We start from the raw sequence: 22280 nt of genomic DNA, 5'->3' as shown, positions 1-22280 counted from the left end.
TTGGTAATTTCATAGTTATTTTAATAACCAGGTTTACATTAACAGTCACTTGATGAATTTTTTTTCTTTAATCTCAGCTAAACTCAAAACACAGTTTTGTTCACGGTTCAAACCAAACAGCTCTTCACGTTCCAGAGCTGCTTCACAGCTAGCACAGATCACGGGAGATTACTGTCTGTCCATACCCACCAGACACAGAACTGAACACCCACACACCAGTTTTCAAAGAGGGAACTTACAATGAATGCTGGCTGCCCAGTGCAGCCCATGAGTGTATCTGGGACTCAAGCTGGAGTTTTCCAGGGGAGAAAGCCTGGGAAGCTTGTGGCAAGGAAGTTGGGAATTGCCCACCCTACTGGAAAGGGCTTCTCAGGGATGAGTGAAAATCACGGCTCAGGTGTCAGCCCTTTGTGGAAACATGACATTCTCAGTACAGATAGTTGTGAAGAACAAGGCTGAGGGATTTTGAAGGAAACCCATTTTCAGGATGACTACAATCCTGCCACTTCTAGAAAACTTAGAAGTAAAAGAAATATCTCTACAACAGGTAACTGATTCAACAATTTCACAAACACCCTCTCCACTGCCCAAGCCCGTGGCCCTCAGAGAGAACCAGGATGGATTGCCATCTGGGTTCAGAGGCAACATGAGGAGGCTGGGGGGATGGCGGGGGCATCCTCAGGGTTGGGGGCAGGCCAAGGAATGAGATGGCAAAGGACAGCTTTGGAATGGGATAGAAGATCCAGCGTGCCTTCCTACACTTGCATGAGGTGCCAGTGAATTCAAAGAGGACCAGGACTCACCATAGTTTTCTTTTCCTAAACCTTTTTTATAGGGCTGTTTGATGTGTCTTATGAAATGAAACAAATCTGAATATAAATTTTAAAATAGTGGGAGTTATTCTCGTAATTCCCAGGGATTTCTATGCTTGGAGAGTTAGCAATGGTAAGAGAAGAAAGAGAGGCTTCCTGAGCTCATGTTGTTCCTCCCGAGGGCATTGGGGGTTGTTCCCACAGCAAGGAAAGCTTGCGCAGAATCAAAGGTTCTGCTGGAATGGTTCACTCCGGAAGTCCCAAGAGCAGTGCGTATGACCAATTTGGCCATGGAAGACTTATCTTCATGGCACAGAGAGGTCGTGCAGGGATGAGTCGGACTCAGGGGCTGAGTAACAGCAGAGCAGATAGTGCAGAAGTGAATGCTCAGAAGTGAGTTTATGTGTGTCTTTTCCTCTATCTGGTGGCTGTGGCTGGTACTGCAACCTATCCCAAAGTACAGCCTAGTCAATGAGGTATATGCTTCAGACCTGGCAAACTCTCTCTGCACATAAAACTGCTATTCTGAGTTCTCTGAGAGACCCCCACATCTTTGAATTGTAAATTAAGAGCTACATTTTCCCTTTTACTACATCTCCCTTAAAAGAAAAGCACCACGTGAACTTTAAAATAGCAAGACTCCCTATTCTAAGGGGAAATAATCTTTTTTTCATGATTTGAATAGAAGGTAGCTTGCTAGGGGAAATCCTGTTCCTTGGCTATCTCCAAATTCCTTTGTAGCCCAGTGTGTACTTTTCTCTGGTCTTCAACTTATTCAAACCTGCAGTCAGAGATAATGGTCTCTCCTAAGCACTTAAAAGGTGTCTGAGGCCTGCTCTTCTCTTCAAAGTACTTAGTACACAGGGTTACAGGTGCGACCACCTGGATTCCCCAGAGCATAGAAGTCTGATCCTAGGTTAAATATATTTCTTCTGAAAATGAGCATCTTGGTTCTATAGATTCTTACCTTGCTCACAGGACTTGCTCCAAAACTGAATTTTCAGAAGCAGCATGATAGGGAAAGAGATATTCAACTCTGACAGACAAGGTAGATCCAAGCACCCACACTAATTTCTTTTAGGTGCCCCATGGGGAAGGCTGCATCATGTCACTTCCACTCACTTGGGGGAGATTCTAGGACTGAGACACAAAGTTCCCCCAGAGTTGCTGCTAATGGAAGGGGAAACAGATGGTTTGGAACGGAAAGGTGGAACCAGGGCCACAAAATGTGCTTGCTCTGCTCAAGACTGACTTTGGCTTTCCCAAATTCCCGCTTGACTTCCCTTAAGCTGACATGACCCCTGACGGTAAAAACTAGGGAACACCTAATAAAACCAACCTTCAAAACAAATTCTATTTATCATGGATGTGCCAGGATCTCAGATCAAGAGAACCAAACACAAACTGCTTGTAAGAGAGGCCCTTCATTCTCCCTCACCTGAGCTAAAATCCTAACTTGGGATGCCAGAAGAGTGCCACTCTTCTCGGTTTGCAAAGACAGAAGAGTGAGAGGTGATCTCGCCGTGTTTAGAAGGAGGCGTCTTTAAGCTGTGGGCGCACTCACCATGTGGGCCTGTGCTATGTTCTCAGCTGCTGGCTTTTAAGAGCACCAAAGAGGCAGGGAGGGCAAGAGGAAGAGAAGTGTTGTTTGCTCTGTCCCTGCCTGGCCTTCCCAACCCAGGAAAGAGAAGGATTTGAAAGCAACACTGAGAAAGAGTCCTAAGCAAACACTGGCACAATCAAGCAGGTGGAAGAAATGGTTGTGTTTTGGTGTTTTAATGAATGTTCAAAGAAACAAAATTTACTCGTAGGGGACGTGACAAAGAACAGAACCCAAAGATTGCCTGCCTTCTCGGCAGACCCTGGGGGCTGTGGGGATGTGACAGCTGCCACAGTGGCTATCTTCCATGGAAATAACGTATGTCATCAACACAATATACAACACCCCTTCCGCTCACCTGACCCACCCACCTCCCTCCTACATGACCTACCCCAGCCCCTCTGCACCCTCCACCTTGTTCTGGGCTCCCACCACCCACTCACCCCAAATAATCTGCGTCCCTTTTGTTCATTTCCCTGACGTCCCAGCTTGTCTGTCCCCTTGTCATAAGATGCAGCACTACACACGCTCTCAACACTATGATAGAGCAGACTCTTTTACCTTAGTGGCCTGTCTGATTGCATGCATGTAAATGGGGGGAGGGGAGTCAAACAAATCAAGGCTATGCATAAACAGAAAACAAAGCAATATTCGTAAAGCTAGGCAAGCGAGCGTAACATTGGAGAAACATAAGGCTTGAGGCTTATTGATTCTTTAGATCACAACCGTTTGGATTCGCTTTCCTTCTTAAACATCGGTGTACCATTTTGGCTTCAAAACAATCTCTTCTTGCTTCTGCCCCTCTGAGGAAGGTTTGCTTAACTCAGAGAAGTGATATTAGAACGGCCACCTGGGGGCGCCACGATGCGCTTGCTGGCTGAGCGAACCCCCTCATCCACTTGGGTGCCTACAGTTGGAAATAAATTTCCAAGGGGGAAAAAAACGGGGTAGGGGGTAGGGGGATGTGGGCAAGAGAGAAACTGGGTTAATTTTAAGAGTGCAAGATAGGAAGTGCCTTGCTGGCCTCACCTCCCAAGAAACTTCCATTCCAGTCTATCAGGTCTTTTAGACTTTTCTTATGGCCCTGGAAACTAGCCTCTGGTAAGAAAAGCCAAGTTCTTACCTAGATTTCATCTGACCCAGAGCATGATAATAATACTGGGAAGAAGAACAATGATAAGGACATGACACTCATTGTGGCAGGCAATGTTTTAGGTGTTTAACCAATTGTCTCCTTTAATTCTCACCACCATGGTTTGAGAGAGGCACCCTTATCTGTTTTACAGAGGAGATAACTGAGGTTCTGAAAGGTTAGGTCACTTGCCCGAGATCTCACAGTGCAAAGTGGTGATGGTCAGGTGTTCGTGACAACAGCAAAAAAAGAAATTTCAATGTGTGATTGGATCTATTCAGAAAGGAGCCTCTAAAAGCTTAAGAATTACGGTAGCCAGAGAACAACAAGAAAAAAATGGCAAAAACTTTGAAAAAAATTGCTTATGCCTAGCAGAATGTGACCTCTGGCAAAGTTACCTCCAAACTTTAAACTCTTTTCCTTTGTCTTTCTTCCACTAGGTCTCCCTTACCTCTTTCTCCCGTGTTTCTGCTTCTCTCATTCCTTACCCTTTCCTCATATGCTGATTTTACCTTTAAATGTCTTTCTTTTCTTGTTATCTTACTTCCTTCACATTTAAATTATTCATTATAGGAATGCAAATCTACATTTATTTTTCTCCATTTTAAGACTACTGGTTATGGAGCAACTGAATGATTATTTTCTAATTATATCAGAGAGTTCTTAAAGAATTGTAAGACTAACCATATGGCTAACACATAGTAGATGTTCAATCAGTGGTAGCTAGTGTTAGCATTATTATAATTACTAGGAATGGGAGAACATAATAAAAATCCTAGGTTAGAAGACACTACTGCAATTTGAGCATAAAAATAATTTAAGCTATCTTTTAATCTGGACAAATAAAGAAAACATACTATGTTGCATAGCACTCATAGGCTAATGCTAGAAATCACTATCAATTCTTAGAGGGGATCAGCTTCCCACCTCTGCCCCCAACCAGGGCTGATTTCTAGGCAGAATGAGTCACCACTTAAACCTGGTCTTCAGCCTGACTGCCTTGTCTTACTTTCTTACCAGGACCCCTTGTTGACCCAGGCAACCTTCCTGCTTGCCCCAGTAACCCTCTCCCTAAAGTTGACACCAGCACTGGGCTGGAAAATGCCTTCGAGTTGAATTCTCAGAAACACCCTCTGGCCTCAGAACATTGATCTTCCCCTTCCCTGCTCTCTTTATTTTTTGATGAGTCTGTCCCACTCACCGGACAGGCTAAATCCCGACTGATGAAGATTCCTCACAGGTGGGTTCGGCCGAGTAGGAGAGCCCCGAGCAGAGCCTGCGGGGGTGCCACCTTTGGGGGTGGTGGTCAGGTCAAACACAGGCCCATCGTACATGCCCCTCGGGACGGCATGCAAGTCTGCCATCTGCAGCCAGAGAACAGCATGTCACCATTCATTCATTCTGTCATTCAGCATTTTAGGACCTGTTCTAGGCAGCATAATTGGTGAATACAGTGTGTGTAATAGGAGCCAGGAATTAGTAAAAATAAAGATAATTTGAGGAAAGGAGAAGTAGTATAAAATAAATAAAGGAGGATGTGATGATAGAGTGACAATGGAGGTGGTCAGTGAAGGCCCTTCTAAATAGATGAGCTTCGATCTGAAGGATCAAAGGACCTTGTTATGGGGTTGCGGTTGCCCGAGGGAGGAGGCTGGGGGGATACGGGGAGTGGTGTGGATGACAGTGAAGCCAGCAGAGAGAAGAGCAAGGACAGAGAGCTGAAGTGGGAATGATTATGAAACAGAAGAACAGCAGTACAGCTGGAGCAGAGGGATCGGAAGGGTAGGTCACGACATGAGGTCACAGGTCCTGGCCGGGATGGATCACATGGGAGCTCCACCCTCACACTCTTCAGCACACACCAGGGTGGGCAGGCCTTGAAGTGAGTGTCTGTGGTCTGACCCACTGACCTCTGGCTGTGGCTGTGAACTTGCCCTGGGACTGTGGAGCCAGCCAGCAACTTCCACCCAGCACATGCTCTGCTAGGCCTTGTGCCAGGCACTAGGGCCTTTGGTCATGGGAAACACGGTGCCTCCCGCAAAGGGGCTTACAGTCTATTAGACAAATACTGTAAGAACACCCAAGGCAGCGGCACACAACCTCCGCCCATTTCTTAACTTTGGCCAGAGGGGAGGCAATGAGGACGCGCTGCCAGACGAGCCTGACCATGCAGGATGGATCATCACAAGAGTCTTGTCAGAGCCTCCTTCCCTGTTAGTGACTCAAGTGCTGGCACAGAAGTCAAGCCCATCGAATGTGCAGATGCTAATGATTCTGGTGATGTGATGACTGTATCTGTACTCCCCAAAACCAAGAACTCTACATCATCAACACTTCTCTGGTTTAGAATCTAAATCACACTCATAGAAATAAAGGGTCAATACTGGGGAAGTCTCCTTCTTCTCTATTAGGTCCAAACTGGAGTGTGGAGCTCAAATTCCACAATCCTAGGCTAGGGTTAATACACATATATATATACACACACACATATATATACATATATATGTATATATATAGTGTGTGTATAAAAAAGTACCATACAATAAATACAATAAATATAAATATGTGAATATATTTATTTATATGCACTTTTATATTTTTAATTATATTTATTTATATTTATTGTATTGTTACAATAAATACAATACACAATACAATATAAACTGTATAAATGTTTACTTATATATTATTCTATATTTATATATTAAGTAGATATAAATATAATACATATAGTGTATATATATTTCTCTGCACCTCCATTTATACATAGGCACACATTTGCACACGTGTATATATCTATAGACCTATACATATACACATATATCTCTGCATGTGTTTATATATAAAATCAGAGAAATAAAATTTTAATGAAAATACAGTAACTAAAATGTTATAAGTGTTTGCCCCTGTGGAGCAACACTGGACAGAATGAGACAGGGATGTGTGGGTGTGGATTCTTGGTTCTTACCTTCAGATTTTAAGAGTAATTTATTTTTTAAAAAAAAATACGCCAGCCTTATTTTGAATTATTGAAATTTAAATTATTTTCAATAAAGTACTATAAAAATGTGGGAAAAGTCATTTGGGAAAAAAAGCTCTCTTTGGCCAAAAGTTTTCAACACCCTCTTTACTAGTACATTAAGTCTGTGTGGGGATAAGACTGTCACTGAATTTCTCTGTGAGAGTCTAGAGAGCACAGTGCCCTGTGTTCATGGTTACTATCTCTGAGTGTGAATGGACACAAAGCCCCTGCACCACCTTGGAGCTCCCCTGCTTTTTACCTTCCTCCGTGCTTTAATGCGCTTGTAGACATAGTCGGAGAACGGGCTGCAGGGGATGAAGCGGCCTGCCCCCTGGGTCACGTGCAGGTTGCCATCTTCCAGCATGATCTTGCCCTGGCAGATGACCACCAGAGGAGCCCCACGCAGCTCCATCCCTTCAAAGATGTTGTACTCTGCAGCCTAGAGACAGGGGTGAGGAGCAAAGCCACAGTAAGGGTGTCGAAAGAGGAGAAAGAGGAACGTACCTTCTCTGCTCGAGACCTTCAGTGTCATTTGCTGCTGATTCACCAGGCAAGCCGGGAAAAGCTCACCATGCATCTGCAAGCTTCCAGTGGGTAGAAGGCACTGGAGACAGATTTGCTAAGAAAAGACTAAACTTCCTAGTAAAAAGAAGTGTCCAATCTTTATTAAGGTCCTCAAGTGGAAGTCAACTTTTGTCATGGGTAGTGTTCAAAGAGAAGCTGGATAACTATCCAGGATGCTGTACATCACTGTCTTGTACTGAGTGGGTGCGCAGAGAGGCTATGTGGCCTTTAGGTCCCTCTAGCTCCAAATTAAATAACATGAGATGACACAATATTTAAGCAAAGGCCATTACCACCAAAAATGGGATTTCTCCCTACCTCCTTCATTTACTCAACCAGCAAAACGCATTACTGTATTGCCAGGTAATTAAGAACATCAGTTTAGAGTCAGCTTGTCTGGGTTTCAATGCTACCTTCACTATTTGCTTGCTGCACAAATTATTTAATTTTTCTGTACCTCCAATTTTTAATCTATAAAACGGAGGATAATAATAGTCCCTACCTGTAGAAGACAAGTATGGAAACCCAATGAATTGAAAACACAGTGCCTGAAACATAAGTGCTTAAAAAAAATTAACTATTTTTAATAAGTGTGTCGAGCCTGTTTCTGTTAGATACCGCACTTTAATTATCATCCTCCGTATGAAACTCATCATAAGGAAGTCATCAGTGCTGTTTACCAGTTATTTCCCATTCTTTCTCTTTCCAGGCACAAAGGATCATTGCATGTCCTGACTTGCGGAAGTTAGGTATGGCCACAGGACTGGCTAAGACCAGTGCCATGTAAGAGGCAGTAAGGTACACCACGTCTAGGGGAAACTTTCAGAGCCAGTAGACCATTCACTAGGTCATGCTCCCCTGTCTCAGCAATCATGAAAACATATGTAGAGAGGGAGCCTCTATCAGTCTCTGTCCCTGAGTGACTGGGATGGGCAGAGACCATCTGGTGACCTCCCTGCTTTGGAAAGCAGGAGTGGGGGGAATAGAAAGAGAGATCAGACTGCTACTGTGTCTATATAGAAAGAAGTAGACACGCCGGGCGCGGTGGCTCAAGCCTGTAATCCCAGCACTTTGGGAGGCCGAGACGGGCGGATCACGAGGTCAGGAGTTCGAGACCATCCTGGCTAACACGGTGAAACCCCGTCTCTACTAAAAAATACAAAAAACTAGCCGGGCGAGGTGGTGGGCGCCTGTAGTCCCAGCTACTCGGGAGGCTGAGGCAGGAGAATGGCGTAAAAACCCGGGAGGCGGAGCTTGCAGTGAGCTGAGATCCGGCTACTGCACTCCACCCTGGGCGACATAGCGAGACTCCGTCTCAAAAAAAAAAAAAAAAAAAAGAAAGAAGTAGACATAAGAGACTCTATTTTGTTGTTGGTTTTTTTTTTTTTTTTTTAACATAAACTCAAGACTTTATTGTCTTCATAATAAAAGATGACACTTAGAACTGGATCACTTTCTTCCCGTGCCGATATCACTCTCGCAAGCATGGTTAAAGTCCCTAAAACCTGTTGGACTTTCTGTAAGAAGTGTGGCAAGCACCAACCCCACAAAGTGACACAGTACAAGAAGGGCAAGGATTCTCTGTATGCCCAGGGAAAGCGGCGTTATGACAGGAAGCAGAGTGGCTATGGTGGGCAAACTAAGCCGACTGTCCGGAAAAAGGCTAAAACTACAAAGAAGATTGTGCTAAGGCTTGAGTGTGTTGAGCCCAACTGCAAATCTAAGAGAATGCTGGCTATTAAAAGATGCAAGCATTTTGAACTGGGAGGAGATAAGAAAAGAAAGGACCAAGTGATCCAGTTCTAAGTGTTATCTTTTATTATGAAGACAATAAAATCTTGAGTTTATGTTCAAAAAAAAAAATGGAGTCTCTTATGTCTACTTCTTTTTATATAGACACAGTAACAGTCTGATCTCTCTTTTCCCCACACAGGAGAAACACAGTTGAGGTTTTGAGTCACTGAGATTTAGGGGATGGATTGTTATTGCAACCCGTCCTAGTCTAACTACCCTGGCACACCACATAAACACATTTCTCCTGACCAAGTTCTTTGCACGCATTCTCCATTCTACTCCACTCCCACCAGAGCAAGCCTTACAGACTGGTGGTTCTTGGCAGAGATTATCTTCACAGCATCTGGATCCCAGATGACTAGGTCGCTGTCAGAACCCACAGATATTCTTCCCTTGCGGGGATACAGGTTGAAGATCTTGGCAGCGTTTGTGCTTGTCACAGCCACGAACTGGTTTTCATCCATTTTCCCTGTGGCCTATTGAAATATAAGAAATTACTTCTATATCTATAGCTATAGCTACATACATATCAATTGAGGGCTTCTGAACTCAGAGAAAGATGACCAACAAAGGCACAGAAATACAAAGAGGAGCCACCTGAAAAGGTGGTGAGCTACAGAACCTCACTCAGCAAGCTCGAATTAGTTGGGCTGTCATGACTACCCAGGCAAAATGGTCAAACACATGGTTAAAGATTGAAGTTACTGCTCCTGAAGTAAGCACGTTTCTCTGTATGTTCTTACATTTACTTACTAATTTACTTCTTCTAATTTCAAAAAGAATTATAGAGGGTTCACAGTAAAAACAAATGTGATTATAATCCCATCCTTTAGATATGTATTTGTGTTTGTATATGTCGTGTGCATAGAATAAATATGAAAGAACCTCACCCAAATGATAACAATGGGTTCTCTGGGTTGTGGAATCGAGATATTTTTGTTTTCTTTCCAGTGTGTGCTTGTCTGTAGTTTACAAATATTCTTTACTGAGCATGTGTCATGTTGGTAATTTAAAAATATACATTATCTTGGAACTATTCCAAATAGTGCCAGGATAAATATATACGTATTACTCTGCAGTATATGAAAAAAGAAACACTATGTGAGAGAACAGACAACAATATTTATATTTTCCCTCTTTTCAAACCAAAAAGCCTCTTTACAGAAAGAATTGAGTTTAAAACCTAGCTTTGAGCTTCCTGGGAGCAAAGAGGAAAAAGAAAACTCAGTGAAATTACACTGTGTAGATTAATGAGGCATTAGTATACATAACCCTGATAAGAATGTTTTTAGGATTTTTAAAATGAAACATAGAGGAGTAATCAACTTAATAATGAGATAATTATTTATTTTACTAAAATCTTTAAGACAGTCTTAATTTGAATGGTTCTTTCTTTTGTCAGTCCTTGTGATATGAACAAGGAAAATGAAACAGGCCACTTGCCAGAAGACATTTAGAGATAATCACTTGTATCGCCTGAATGACCATATGCCCTCAGTACAGGGCATCCTTGATAAGCAAGATGACTTTGGTCTAGACACAGACTCATTGCTTATCATTTCAAAGGATTATATCCAGTTCTTTCATAAAACTATCCAAACAAAAAGAATTAACTCACTATTATTTTAAGTACAGGCTATTGTTCACTCAGATGAAGGAGTTGCATGTCTGGTTCCTAGTCCTAACAGTCTAGATGAGGAAGCCTCCTTCACAATGCGAGACCTTAGGATTCATCATACTAGAAGGAAATTTTCCACAATGCCTGAGCCACATGGTTCCAGAGACATCTCAGCAGGTACGAGATCCCATCTGCACTTGCAGTGTAACCAGCCCAACTGGTGACAGGAGGTTCTGATCTGGCCCATGGATGTTTCGGCCCTGGCCACCCTCCCATGACCTCCATGCCTTACCACAGCCTTGTCCCAGATGACAGACATCCGCTCCTCCACACCATTGGTGCCCTCAGGAATGGCTGTGAAGTTGTCCTTTCCAATTGCTTTCTGGGCAGTGCTGAAGGTGCAGTGGGCACTCCCAGATAGTTGCAGATCCCCACTGGCAAAGGAGAAAAGCTCCACGTGAACAGGAGAGATGGCTGGAGGCACACACACTGGGAGCTTAGAATCTTGTGTCTACTGTGAGGGTTTGGACTCTGACTACTGGGGTTTGGAATCTGACTACTTGGGTTTGGAATCTCTCCTCTACCTCTTACTAGAAATACGAGCTTGGATGAGTTTCTTCCCCTCCCTGGGCTCAGTTACCCCATCTAGAAAGTGAGGGGGTGGGGTCAGATAATCTCTTTTGTAGCAAAATAAAATGGACTCAAATGAGCAATGTCACGATCCTACATGTCTGCAGAGGGCAGCAACAAAGGAGTCTCCCTATAATTTTGATTGTCATCATGACCAGCTATTTGAACTTAGGCCAATGATTTAGCTTCTCTGACCTTTAGTTACTTGATATGTAAATGATAAGAGTGCCTCACTCATAAAGTTGTTAGGAGAAATAAATGAAACTGTTGAGTGTAGTCTTACCATAGAGCTTGGCACATAATAGGTTTTAACTGCTATTACCATTATTAATATTATGATTCTATTAATGTTTAAAATAGGATGGGGAAGAGCCTCTTTTCTACTCTCAAGACTGCAAAATAATTCCCAATACATTGTTCACACTGCAGACTCTGGTATAGTTGATAGATGGGACTGCTCCAGTCCTCAACCCAGCTGGCCCAAGAGATGCTTTTACAAAACGCCTGCTGCTGGGCATTCCTGCACCAACCTGGCCAGCAAGGAGTTGATGTAGTCCGGAGTAGTTGGGTCAGGGCTCAGGGGTGGGGATGTTACAAATGCAGCCGCCTTGGCCCAGTTCTTGCTCCAGTAATGAGTTCCATCTATGCCAAGGCTGGCAGTGATGGGCTCGCCAAACACCACGTTTCCTAGCAGGGACAGGAAATAGACAAGGGGTTAGCATAAAGTATGTGCTGCACTGGGCCCAGCCTATTTAATTTAACTCCTAAGCCTACCCAGGACTGTGTCTCACAGTCAGACAGACCTGGGTTCAAGTCCATGTTCCCACCTTTTCTAAGCCCCTGCTTTCCCATCTGCTAAATGTGACCAAGTTTGTATTCCCTAGATTAAAAGAAGCAATTGGTTGTTAGATGCAGTGTTAATTCTCAAATTTTGAGGCAAATTAAAATTTGAGGAAAAATAAAATAAAATATACATATTGATTTTAAGATTCATCCTCATTTCAGAGACACTAAAATGCTCCAGTTCTTGCTCTAGTAATGGGTTACATGTATACCAAGGCTGAAATAGATATATTCTGAAATTGATGAAACAAGATGATGGCTACTTCTTAGGCTTGTGAAAATGAAAGGCATATGTGAAGCATCTGGCACCTAGAGGATGCTTGGTAAATATCGCTTTCTTTAGCTGTTACTCCTTCCCACAGTAGGGGCCCAAAGTCCCAAATGTGCCCCCACCACTGGAAATTGCTAGATCCTCCCATTATAATGATATGCTTTGGTTCCATAAAGTAAAATCCATTCCTGTGGATTAGAGACTCTCATGATTTTTTTTTTTTTTATCATGTTTGTTACTCCTAACATGATGACTTGCTAAAAGTCACCCAATAACCTAGGGCACATCAAACATGAGACTAGCTTCTTGGATTCTGCCTCAAAAATTAGGGGCTTAACTACCCAAACCATGGAGAGGGGATAAAGGCTATTGGAATATACACTGATCTAAGCTGTTCAGCTTCTTTAAGAAGAAGGAATATAGAAAGCATAGAAAATATAGAATATAGAAATATATAAAATAAATATATAAAAATTTAAAATAAAAATTAAATTTAAAATATATAAAACTTTAAAATAAATATATAAAAATATATACATATAGAAATATATAGAAAGCAAATGCTAGCTCATAGCTAGGTGGTTGGTACCAAGTTTCTCTATGCCAAAATCTGGGGCCAAAGCTACCCTATACAGCCCTGCACTTCTTTAACTTTGGTCCTCCATCTTCCACAGTGAAATTCTCCATAAGTTTGCACTCTATGGCCAGGATTACAAATAGGTTTTGCCTTGTTTCAGCTCTGTTCAATTGGTAATGGTTGCCTAGAATTCCATGAAGGGAAGAATTCTAATAATGTTTCTGGTCTCAGTAGAAAAGACTCATGATTAATTAGTAATGTCTGCCATGGGCAAAAGAAGGAAGCGATGGCAATGATTCACATAGGACAGCCCTGCTTTTCGGGGTAAGAGTAAAAAAAATCCATGTGATGAGAATTCAAGGGCTCTCCAAAAATACTTACACACTAAAGGATACAGGACCATAAAGATATGAAGAAATGAAAGTCACAGCAAGCACTCAACTACTATTGAAAGAAACAGAATTTTAAAAGTGGAAGAAATCTCCCTCTGGACTATGTTTAGCATGGAAGAGTAAAAGAAGCTAAGACAGTAATTACAACTAGTTTGAATACCAGTTCTCCCATCTGGTAGATTCTGGACAAGTTGTGCTGCAATTTCATCTGAAAAAGGGCATTTCTGAGAAATGCCTATTTCTCAGAGTTCTTTGAGAATTCTACATAATAAAAAAAAATTAAACTGTTTATCTCAGTACAGGGCACATAGTTGTTCCTCATTAAATTGTAGCTTTCTAATATTAATTCTGAGCAGCCATACAGTTAAAGAGCCCTGATGATTGATGACTAAACACACTGAGACTTCAACCATATCCTGCTCAGGAGGGAAGTGCAAACCCTGCTACACTTTGTCCTCCTCAGAATGCTCTTGAGTGTTTCCCTGAGAATGATGGTCCATGAGATGTTTACTGACTTCAATCTCAGCAGCCAGTTTTTCATCCCTGAACTAACACCCCCATTCCACCCTGGAGACACAGCTGTACTAGTTCTGCTCGCCAAAGAATTATGAGCCAAAAGGCTCAGGGTTAGGATTTTTCTCCATGAAGTTTGAAATGAGACCAGCATATAACTAAAACACCCTATCCTGAGCGGCCCCCAGGTCACCTGGAGAATGGTCCCGGTCAGAATGCAGCCTCAGCAGAGGGCATGAGGGTGGTGGGGGGTCACGGTTGGCAGGGGTGTGTGTGTGGCACTGGGTGAGGGCAGAAGGGAGTTCCTACACGTGTCTTCTTTTTCTTTTTTTGCTTTTCTCCAAGAATGAGTGAGGAGCACTGGGCAGCTTTCCTGGTTCTCGCTCAGTGACTCATAGCCAGTGGAGCAACCACGCCATGTCAGTTGAGACTTCTAAAAGCTAAGGAGAAAACAGCAGGCCTACGGAGAACAGAGGAAGGAAGGAGGTGCCCCAGAATCTGTCAACTAGGAAGGGTGTCTAGACAATGTGAAAGCCTCCCCTCTCGCAAGAAAAACAGGGTCACCCTGTGCCAGAAGGCCAGGCAGCTGAACACTCAGCCATCAGCGGCAGCTGAGACTATTTTTAGCTACCACAGTCACTCACACGTGGAGTTTCACAGGCCAGTTTTGTAGATGAATCACGCATCTTGGGCCTCTCCACTACCAGAATGGCCACTGGCACGCAGTGGTAGCAACCGCATCACCGGGCCTGGTAAATCCTCTCACAACGCAACACAGAGCTGCACATCTGAAGCTTCTCACCTGCACTCGTCACTTACTCAGCCTCACAACGGACCCCACGAGTCTGACACTGAGGATGAGAACCGAAACAGAAAAGAAAGCTCTGAAAACTTTAGCTAAGCACAAGACAAGCAGGGGAATCCCAAGTTAACACCAGTGGAGCAAAGAAGCAGAAGTCAACAGGCAACAGGGACAGAGCCAGGGTCGTGAAGGCTGTGATGGCCCACATGCTTTGGAGATCCACTCAACCCCTTCTCTAAAATAACCTGTGCTAGTCTCAGTGGCTCAGGATGTGTGACCTGCATCTGCACTGTGGCCTCAATCCTGGCCAGATACCATCCCCGGGGTGTTTACTGGTCCAGGGATGAACACATGACCTAAGCCAGGCCAGTCACAGTGCTCCTGGGGACTTTTGCTTGACCTGCTAGAAAAGGTGTATTTTACTTTCCCATCATGCTCTCCACCAAAAATTGAGGACAACAGGTGCCTCTCAGCATCTATTCTGTGACTGTTCATACTGAACATAAACCAGAGGAAAGACAGCCAAGAAAGGAGTGCACGTGACAAACCCCTAATACCATTGTTGAGGCCCCTCGATCTAGCCATACCTGAAACACCTATAATCGGTTATTTACCTGTGCTTGTTTAAGCCAGTTTGAGCAGGATCTTTGAATTTTGCACCCAATTTAATCCTGACTGATATGTCCATTTATAAAACTCAGACAAGGTGAACTGAAAATCAAAGGTCAAGGGGAGAAGGAAGATGTACAAAGTCTCAGAAAAACTGATTCAAGCTGTGCCATCTTGGACAACTCACCTAACCTTCCTGAGCCTCAGTTTACTTACATGCCAAGTGGGAGAAATCCCAGGATCCTCCCATCCACACCAGATGTGGAGAGGGGTTTCCTAGGGAGCAAGGCAATGAGCAAAGTAGGCACCATTTATATTACACAGGACAACCAGAGAGGGAAGGAACCACGCAGTGCCATCAGGGGCTCCGAGATCTTGGAAACACAAATCACCTTTTTTCCTGGCTTGTGAGATGAGGTCAGCTGCACTCTTGCTCATGACCTTTGTGACGTAGAGAGGGCAATTGGTTTGGCTGGCAATGGTGATGGCACGGAACACAGCCTCAGCTTCCAGCTGCAAGAAAAAGTCTCCAGGAGTCAATAGAAACAGGAACCTCTCAAACTGGTGGCTCCCACCTCCACGAACTGTGAGGATGCAGTGCTGCACAGAGGTTATGGATAATTTTGGCAGGATCTGGAACTAGAGAGCCTATATCCACATCTCAGATCTACCACTTCCTAACTGTGTCACTTTACTCAGCTTCCCAGTGCCTCTGTCCCTCACTAGTAAAACAGTATAGCACAGCATTGTCATCTGAGAGCAATGCCCGGCAGAGGGTAAGTACTTTTTCCTTAGCCTCTGTGGTTATCACAAAGGTGACATCTGAATGAAAGCCTTTGCTCCTCAATCTTCTCAGGACAGAATCTCTGGGAAGACACAACAGCAAACCATTATGTCTAAAATAACAGCCAAGACAGTTAGGCATCCTGGCTCCTCAAATCCTTTCCTGCAGCAGTAAGTGGTCAGCAAAGGGTTAATTCTAGGAGGCATTTCTTACAAAAATAGTTCCCAGGTTTCTCAACACAAAGACTTCTTTTATTATTGATCTCTCCCATCTTATCCTAATGTAGAATTCATGTTTTCAAATAAGCTAACCAACCCAGTGGCATTTATTAAGTAAGAAATAAGAAGTTTTCCCATACTTTACTAACAAAGCAAGATCTGAGAGCTGAGACTCTTTCAGATGGCCCGGTTCTGAGTCCTGGTTCTGGCACTTATAAGCAAGGTGACCTCAGGTACATTACACAACCTCCCAAAGCCTTAGTTTCCTTGTCTGTGAATTGAGGATAATAGGGTTTGACATGTTGGGCTGTGATGAGAATTAAATGAGCTAATCCTTGTAAAGCAGTTAGCCCATTCCTAATGGGAGAACAAGGTAAGTGCCTCTTGAGGGTTTGGTACTGACATTATTATTGATAATATTTTCTAACCAGTTGAGGGTCTGTGTTACTCTCAAGTGGTCTGCTCTCAATTGGTGGGAGTTAGTCCAATTCAGCACACAGCAAAGACTTTGACATTTTTCCATTCAATTGGCAACAGTTCCTTTTTTTTATGGATATGACATTCTGGTTAGCCTGTGGAGCCCAAAACTTAAAAAAAAAAATACCAAAAATAGCTTGCAGATGCCCAATGGTTGTATAATGCAAACCAGTCACTGCCCATAGTGGGTGTAGCTCAGCAGACAGACTCTAAGAACTTGGCTGGCTGAGCTGGCCTCCCCCAAGCTGCACTTTATTCCATGTGGATGGGACCTTGCAGGCCCCTGGCCATAGGCAAATGTGGACACCTTCCTGAAGCACCCAGAATTTTGTATTCTGGAGCAGCTGTCTCTGTGCCTGAGGTCCCAGCTCTCTGAACAGCATCACTTGAGATGGTGTCTGGGTGTGCTTGAATTGAAGAGGGTCTGGCTCCTCCTATGCTCACTCCTCCCCCTTCACACCCATGCTGACCACTTCAGCTCCCCCAGGACCTCTGTCCCGGTCCCTTTGATCTTATTCCTCCCAAACACTACAGGTTTCTCAGCACTTTGACAACATGACTATCTTTGGAAGGTTACATCACCCTCCAACTTCACCAAAAGGCCTTCCACGGCTGTAGAGATTTGCGGCCGAGAGGCTTTTTTACTAAAAAGGAGACAGGAATAAGGAGGAGGGTGGGGTGGTAGGGCTAAGGGGAGGTTGAAAAAACAAACCAAGGAACAAAAATAGACTTTGCTCTGAAATCCCCTGGCTGCTGCTGGAAATCCATCTTGCCAGCACATCTCCACAGTGACCAGCATTTAAGAAAAGCTTCAGAAACAATGCTGATCACTCTGGTCTCTTCATGATGAGTAAACCATTTTCCAGTCCTTCAAGTGTGATCAGCCAGGGGCTTAACCTCTCTGAGCTTCAGCTTCTTTACTTGTGCATCAATGGCAACCACACAGGGCAGCAGTAGCGAGAACTGAGATAACGTAAGCTATCAGCACATACTAGATGTATGCATTCCATAGAAGTGACCTACACCAGGTGTTATTAAGGAGACAGACTTCAGGGATGCTGTATGTGACTGGAACCCTAATAACAAAATTATAAATTATTTAAATGGCAATAAAAGTATCACTAGACACAAAGGAATTTCTGAGGTGCTGATAATCTGTTTCCTTCTTTGGGTGCTAGTTACACAAGTGTATCCGGTTTGTGAAAATTCATTGCCTCCTTAGCATAGAAACATTTTTGTCTATGTGTGTTCTATTTATCTTTTAAATAAGACTCTAAAAGAGATGGGATATGGGAATGCAGTCATTTCTGGTTATGATTCCTTCTTCTCCCTGTTGTAGGGTTTGGAATGACAGAACAGAAACAGGATTTGCTTCACTGATATGGAGGGCCTTGACTTTGCTCCAGGTGCTAGACCCAGGCTGCCCTTCCAAAGCCAATGTGCTTTCAGGTACATGGGCAGCCAATTCCCAGCTCTGTGCTCCATGCCAGCAGGTGAAGCTGCTGACATCTCGGAGACATGGAACCAGCCTCTAGTCACCTTTGTTTTGTTATTTGGCTGCTAAGCACAGACATAAATAATCATTCATTTTATATATGAGAAACTTCCATACCTGGACATAATCATCACATTATACAAATTGATGAGTATAATGTATATAAAAAAGTCCATTCAACCTCTTATTTATATGGCCAATATTTTGCAGGACTCAAAATGAAATAAGGGAGTAAGTGAAAACGTCTATGAGATTCACACTGAGATTTCCTTAAGAAAGGGATCAGAAATTTAACACTCCTGAATAGCTCTGAAGGACACTCCAACTTGTGATATCTTTAGAGAGATTAGGGGTCAGAAATAAGCACGTCTCTTACATTCTTTTCTAATTTTCTCACGGGCTCTTGAGCTAGGGTCAATCAGAAGTGGTCTTTGGAAGAAATGTTCCAATACTGCAACCTGGTACTCAGATTCTCATCGCCTTTTAACAATGTTTATTCATGCATTGTGTGTGCACCTTCATCCCCTGTAACTTACCTCCTCTGGCCTGCTCAGTACATGGCCTTCTGGGCCAGTTATCCCCATTTCCAACATGCGGGTTTGCTCCTGAAATGAAAAAAGGAAATAGTTATTCAATAAGCTCAAGTGAGATTTGGAAAAATTACACTGGTATGTTCTGATCTAAAGATCTAAAGAAGAAATATGTGTATGTTGAACAGATGTATTAATCCTATATTTGGAGTTGCAATAGATGGTAGACTCAACTAAAAGGAGGAAAAAAACATTCAAGGGTGATTTGTTTTTACTGAAAGAAAGAGAGTTGTCTGTTAAGACTATTTTTTGTCTATTCTGCCCATCAAGAATCATACCAGGTCACTTATTCTTCATCTCTCTCAGTCTCAGCTGCCTCTGAAACTACACTTGCTTATCTCATTTGTTTATTCACTCACGCTCTTTAAACCATTTCACTCAACAAAATGTACTGGGCATCTGCTTCCTGCTAGGTTCTGGGTAAGTACCTGCACTAAAGCAATGCAGCCCCTGACCTCACAGGGCTTACAGTTTAGTGCTATGTTTCCCAAAGTGTGAGCCACTCATCACTTACATCAGAATCGCCTGAAATGTTTTTGTAGAAATGCAGATTTCTCGCTCATCCTAGCCTACCACATCAGAAGATGTGAGGTTGAATCCTAGTAATTCATGTTTTAATAAACCACTCAGGAATTTTGATGTTTTAAATCTATGGCTTAAATGAATGGATTCAAAATTTAACCAAACAAAATAGTGCCTCCAAACAGCATTTTCTGAGTTAGTGTCTTGGTGAAATTCTGTTTAACCAAGTTGTGGACATGGCAGAAGAAGTGCATGTCCCTTGTGGCTGATGGCTACGTTCCTCAGACTTCTAGCCTCTTTCTGGAAGAAGCAGGTAGCTGGACAGTGAGCACACACACGCATGGACTGACTGGAACTGGCAGAAATCCCAAGCCACCACTCCTTCAGCGTTACTGGCATTCACTCTGAAATTATTAAGACTGGTTCCTATGAACCTCTGCACCAGAAGGCCTGGCCTAGTGACCTGGGAGTACTCTGGTAATGTGTAAGACACATAGGAAAGATGGTCAAAGCAACAAGCCTTGTCTCACTTTGAAACTATGAGGCATTTAAAAAGGTTAAGGATTCTTACCACCTGGAAAAGAACCTTCTGTTTTTTGTTTTTAGTAATAGAAATTTCTAAAAGAGGAGTAGAAAGGAAAATGCACATACTATAAGCAACCATGAGAAGTGAAATGGTCACTATCTCTAGCTCTACAGAATACAAAGAAAGGTTAGAGGCTTATTTTTCTAGAAAAGCACTTCCACTTTTCATTCTTACCATTTTCACTTATTGAAACTTGAACTGAATTAAATTTCTTCCAAAGTCTAATGAGTTTCTACTCTAAATTGCCTCCAGTCACACAAGGGTTAAGGTCTCCAACTAAAGAATCTCTGTCTTAGGTGACATTTATGCTTCTGTCTTGTTTGAGTGCACCAGGATAATGCACAGGACAAAGCTAAGCTCAAGTGGCGGCTTCCAAGCACATTTAAATCACCAGGGGATTATTTTCAAAATACACTTGCCTGAACTCTGCTACTGACTTTTCCTAATTCCCGAATACCTGGAATTAGAAAAATTTAGTGATTCTAATGCACTGTTCAGGCTAGGAAGTCCTATTCTGAAGCCATGATGTCCCTATAGGTGGGAGATTAAGAATGGCAGTAAAGCCCCATCGGTGTTACCTTACATGGGGATAGCAGTAAGCTTGTTGTGGCATTCATCACAGCTACAGTTACATCACAGTTTGGGTCACGACACAACTGTAGCTTAGTCCATAAGGAAAGGAACCCTGTCTTTTTCATCTTCCCTCTCCAAGGCTTGGCGCATAGTAGGCGCTCAGCGAATATTTGTTAAATGAATGGCTAAAGATGCTGTCCTCTCAGACTGTTTTGCCAACTTGAAATTCTTGAAAATCATCCTTGTTTGTATCCAAAGGCAAAGATTTCTCTCTCAGATATTCACTTTTGAATAAGTGCAGCAAGAAATTCTGAGTATAGCAGCTGCCTTCATTTAAACAATGTGATAAAGATCTTTCAGCTCAAGCTGAATTTAATAAACACACACAAGAAACTAATCCAAATGGAAAAATGCTCCTACTCTTTTCCCGACGGATCTTCCCAAGGTAGGGAAATAGTAGTGGGAGGGGAAACTAGAGAAAGTTCCATGCTAAGGATTCACAAGAGGAAAGAAACTGACAACAGAGACTTTGGGTTGAAGTCCATCTGCCTCCACAGGGGCTGGAATTAAGTGCCAGAGAGTTTGGTTTCCAGGGCAGCTGAGAGAAGGGCTGGGACCTCTGGCTGCTGCTCTGAAGACTTGGATAAAGGGAGGAGTACAGTTCTAATACCACTGGGTTGCCTCCCACAGGACCAAGACATTTGGACTCTCTACAGAAAATGATTTCATTATCTCTGGGTGTGTGGTGGATGTGGGCGAAAGTGCTATCAGGGTCCTGACTAATTAGCCTCCTTGGTCTCAGTGAGAGGAAACTGTACACTTACCTCACCTCCCCCACCAGCGAGACAACATGGAGAGTCTGAAATCACAACAGATGGAGCCCTGCATGGCTGGGGTGCTGCCTCCCCACAAGCCTGCAGCTGGGCTTGAGACGCAAGGGATCCCAGATATGCCATCTCTGGGTAAAGATACCCACTGAGGCACATCCTCTTAGGGGCAAAGATTTGGTTTTCCTAGTTATTTGCTCTAATTCTTGGGCCAGTGATCTAATCCTTCTGAGCCTGGATGGTCTCATGTATAAAACAGGGAGGAAGATAGCATCTTTAAAGGATTGGGAGAAAATCAAATGAGAATATACCAGAAAATTTACCAGTTCCTGGCACACAGTAGTCAGTGCTCACCAAATGGCACCTGCTATCAGGAAACTAATGGTCCGAGATGAGGGGAGGCCTAGACATTGTTCCCACATCCCTGCCGACCACAGTTACCAAGTTCTGGACAACTTCTAAAATAAAAGCACAGCCCAAGTATTAGTGAGCTACGGAATGCATCTGTTTTGGCTCACGTCAATAGCTACTGCCTGGCCCAAAGTGCTCAGGAAATACTCTTTGAGGGAATGAATAATGGTTTCTTGTTGCCAACATTATCAAATGGATGAAGAAAGCTCACTCTTTTTTTTTTCTGGCTGTCTCCTCCTAGCAAAGGCCAATCTTGAGATGTTTTCTGAGATAAACAAAACCCTTCCTAAGACACATCTGTCCATCTATTCCATTAAGCAGCCCAGGAGATGGAGAGAGAACTGCTTCCTGCTTCCTTACAAATGATCAATTTGGGCGTTGGGGCCCTCACTTTCATCACTCGTTCCTCAAGTTTCTCAATATGATTTATAGGAATCCAGTGAGATGTTTGCTCCTCACGAGACCTAAATTTGCTCCTCGTGAGACCTAAATTCTCTATTATCTAAGGCTGTGAGTTCCACAGACTTGGATCCAATCTCTGGCTCCTGAGAAATGCTGCCTTACAGTCTTTCTTTATGACAGAGAATGTCTTGTAGCTTTGAGACATTTTCAGAAGAG

At 43.2% G+C, this 22280-nt stretch overlaps 2 protein-coding genes across 5 annotated transcripts in view; one reads left to right on the top strand and one right to left on the bottom strand.

The window, feature by feature from the left end:
• The window catches only part of LOC105466915 (dihydropyrimidinase like 3), a 114624-nt gene continuing 92344 nt past the window's right edge, over nt 1-22280 (bottom strand). For all 4 annotated transcript variants that reach the window (XM_011716110.2, XM_071098252.1, XM_071098251.1 and 1 more), the window contains 8 exons: nt 18690-18758; nt 15572-15692; nt 11703-11859; nt 10835-10976; nt 9230-9400; nt 6826-7005; nt 4746-4908; nt 1-3319 (listed from right to left, as the gene is read on the bottom strand). In XM_011716110.2, the coding sequence (XP_011714412.1) occupies nt 3231-3319; nt 4746-4908; nt 6826-7005; nt 9230-9400; nt 10835-10976; nt 11703-11859; nt 15572-15692; nt 18690-18758 (1092 nt within the window). In that variant the 3' untranslated portion in view covers nt 1-3230. The remainder of the gene's footprint in view (nt 3320-4745; nt 4909-6825; nt 7006-9229; nt 9401-10834; nt 10977-11702; nt 11860-15571; nt 15693-18689; nt 18759-22280) is intronic.
• LOC112424089 (large ribosomal subunit protein eL42-like) lies at nt 8578-8951 on the top strand. The gene has a single exon (XM_024788231.2). The coding sequence runs from the start codon at nt 8616-8618 to the stop codon at nt 8934-8936; it is 321 nt and encodes a 106-aa protein (XP_024643999.2). The 5' UTR covers nt 8578-8615; the 3' UTR covers nt 8937-8951.

This window comes from Macaca nemestrina, chromosome 6 (genome assembly GCF_043159975.1).
Source record: "Macaca nemestrina isolate mMacNem1 chromosome 6, mMacNem.hap1, whole genome shotgun sequence".
NCBI lineage: Eukaryota > Metazoa > Chordata > Mammalia > Primates > Cercopithecidae > Macaca > Macaca nemestrina.
This window is presented reverse-complemented; position numbering and strand designations above follow the sequence as displayed.

What these genes read in the sequence shown, in the direction of transcription:
- LOC112424089 (XM_024788231.2), top strand. Translation starts at nt 8,616, where the DNA reads ATGGTTAAAGTCCCTAAAACCTGTTGGACTTTCTGTAAGAAGTGTGGC.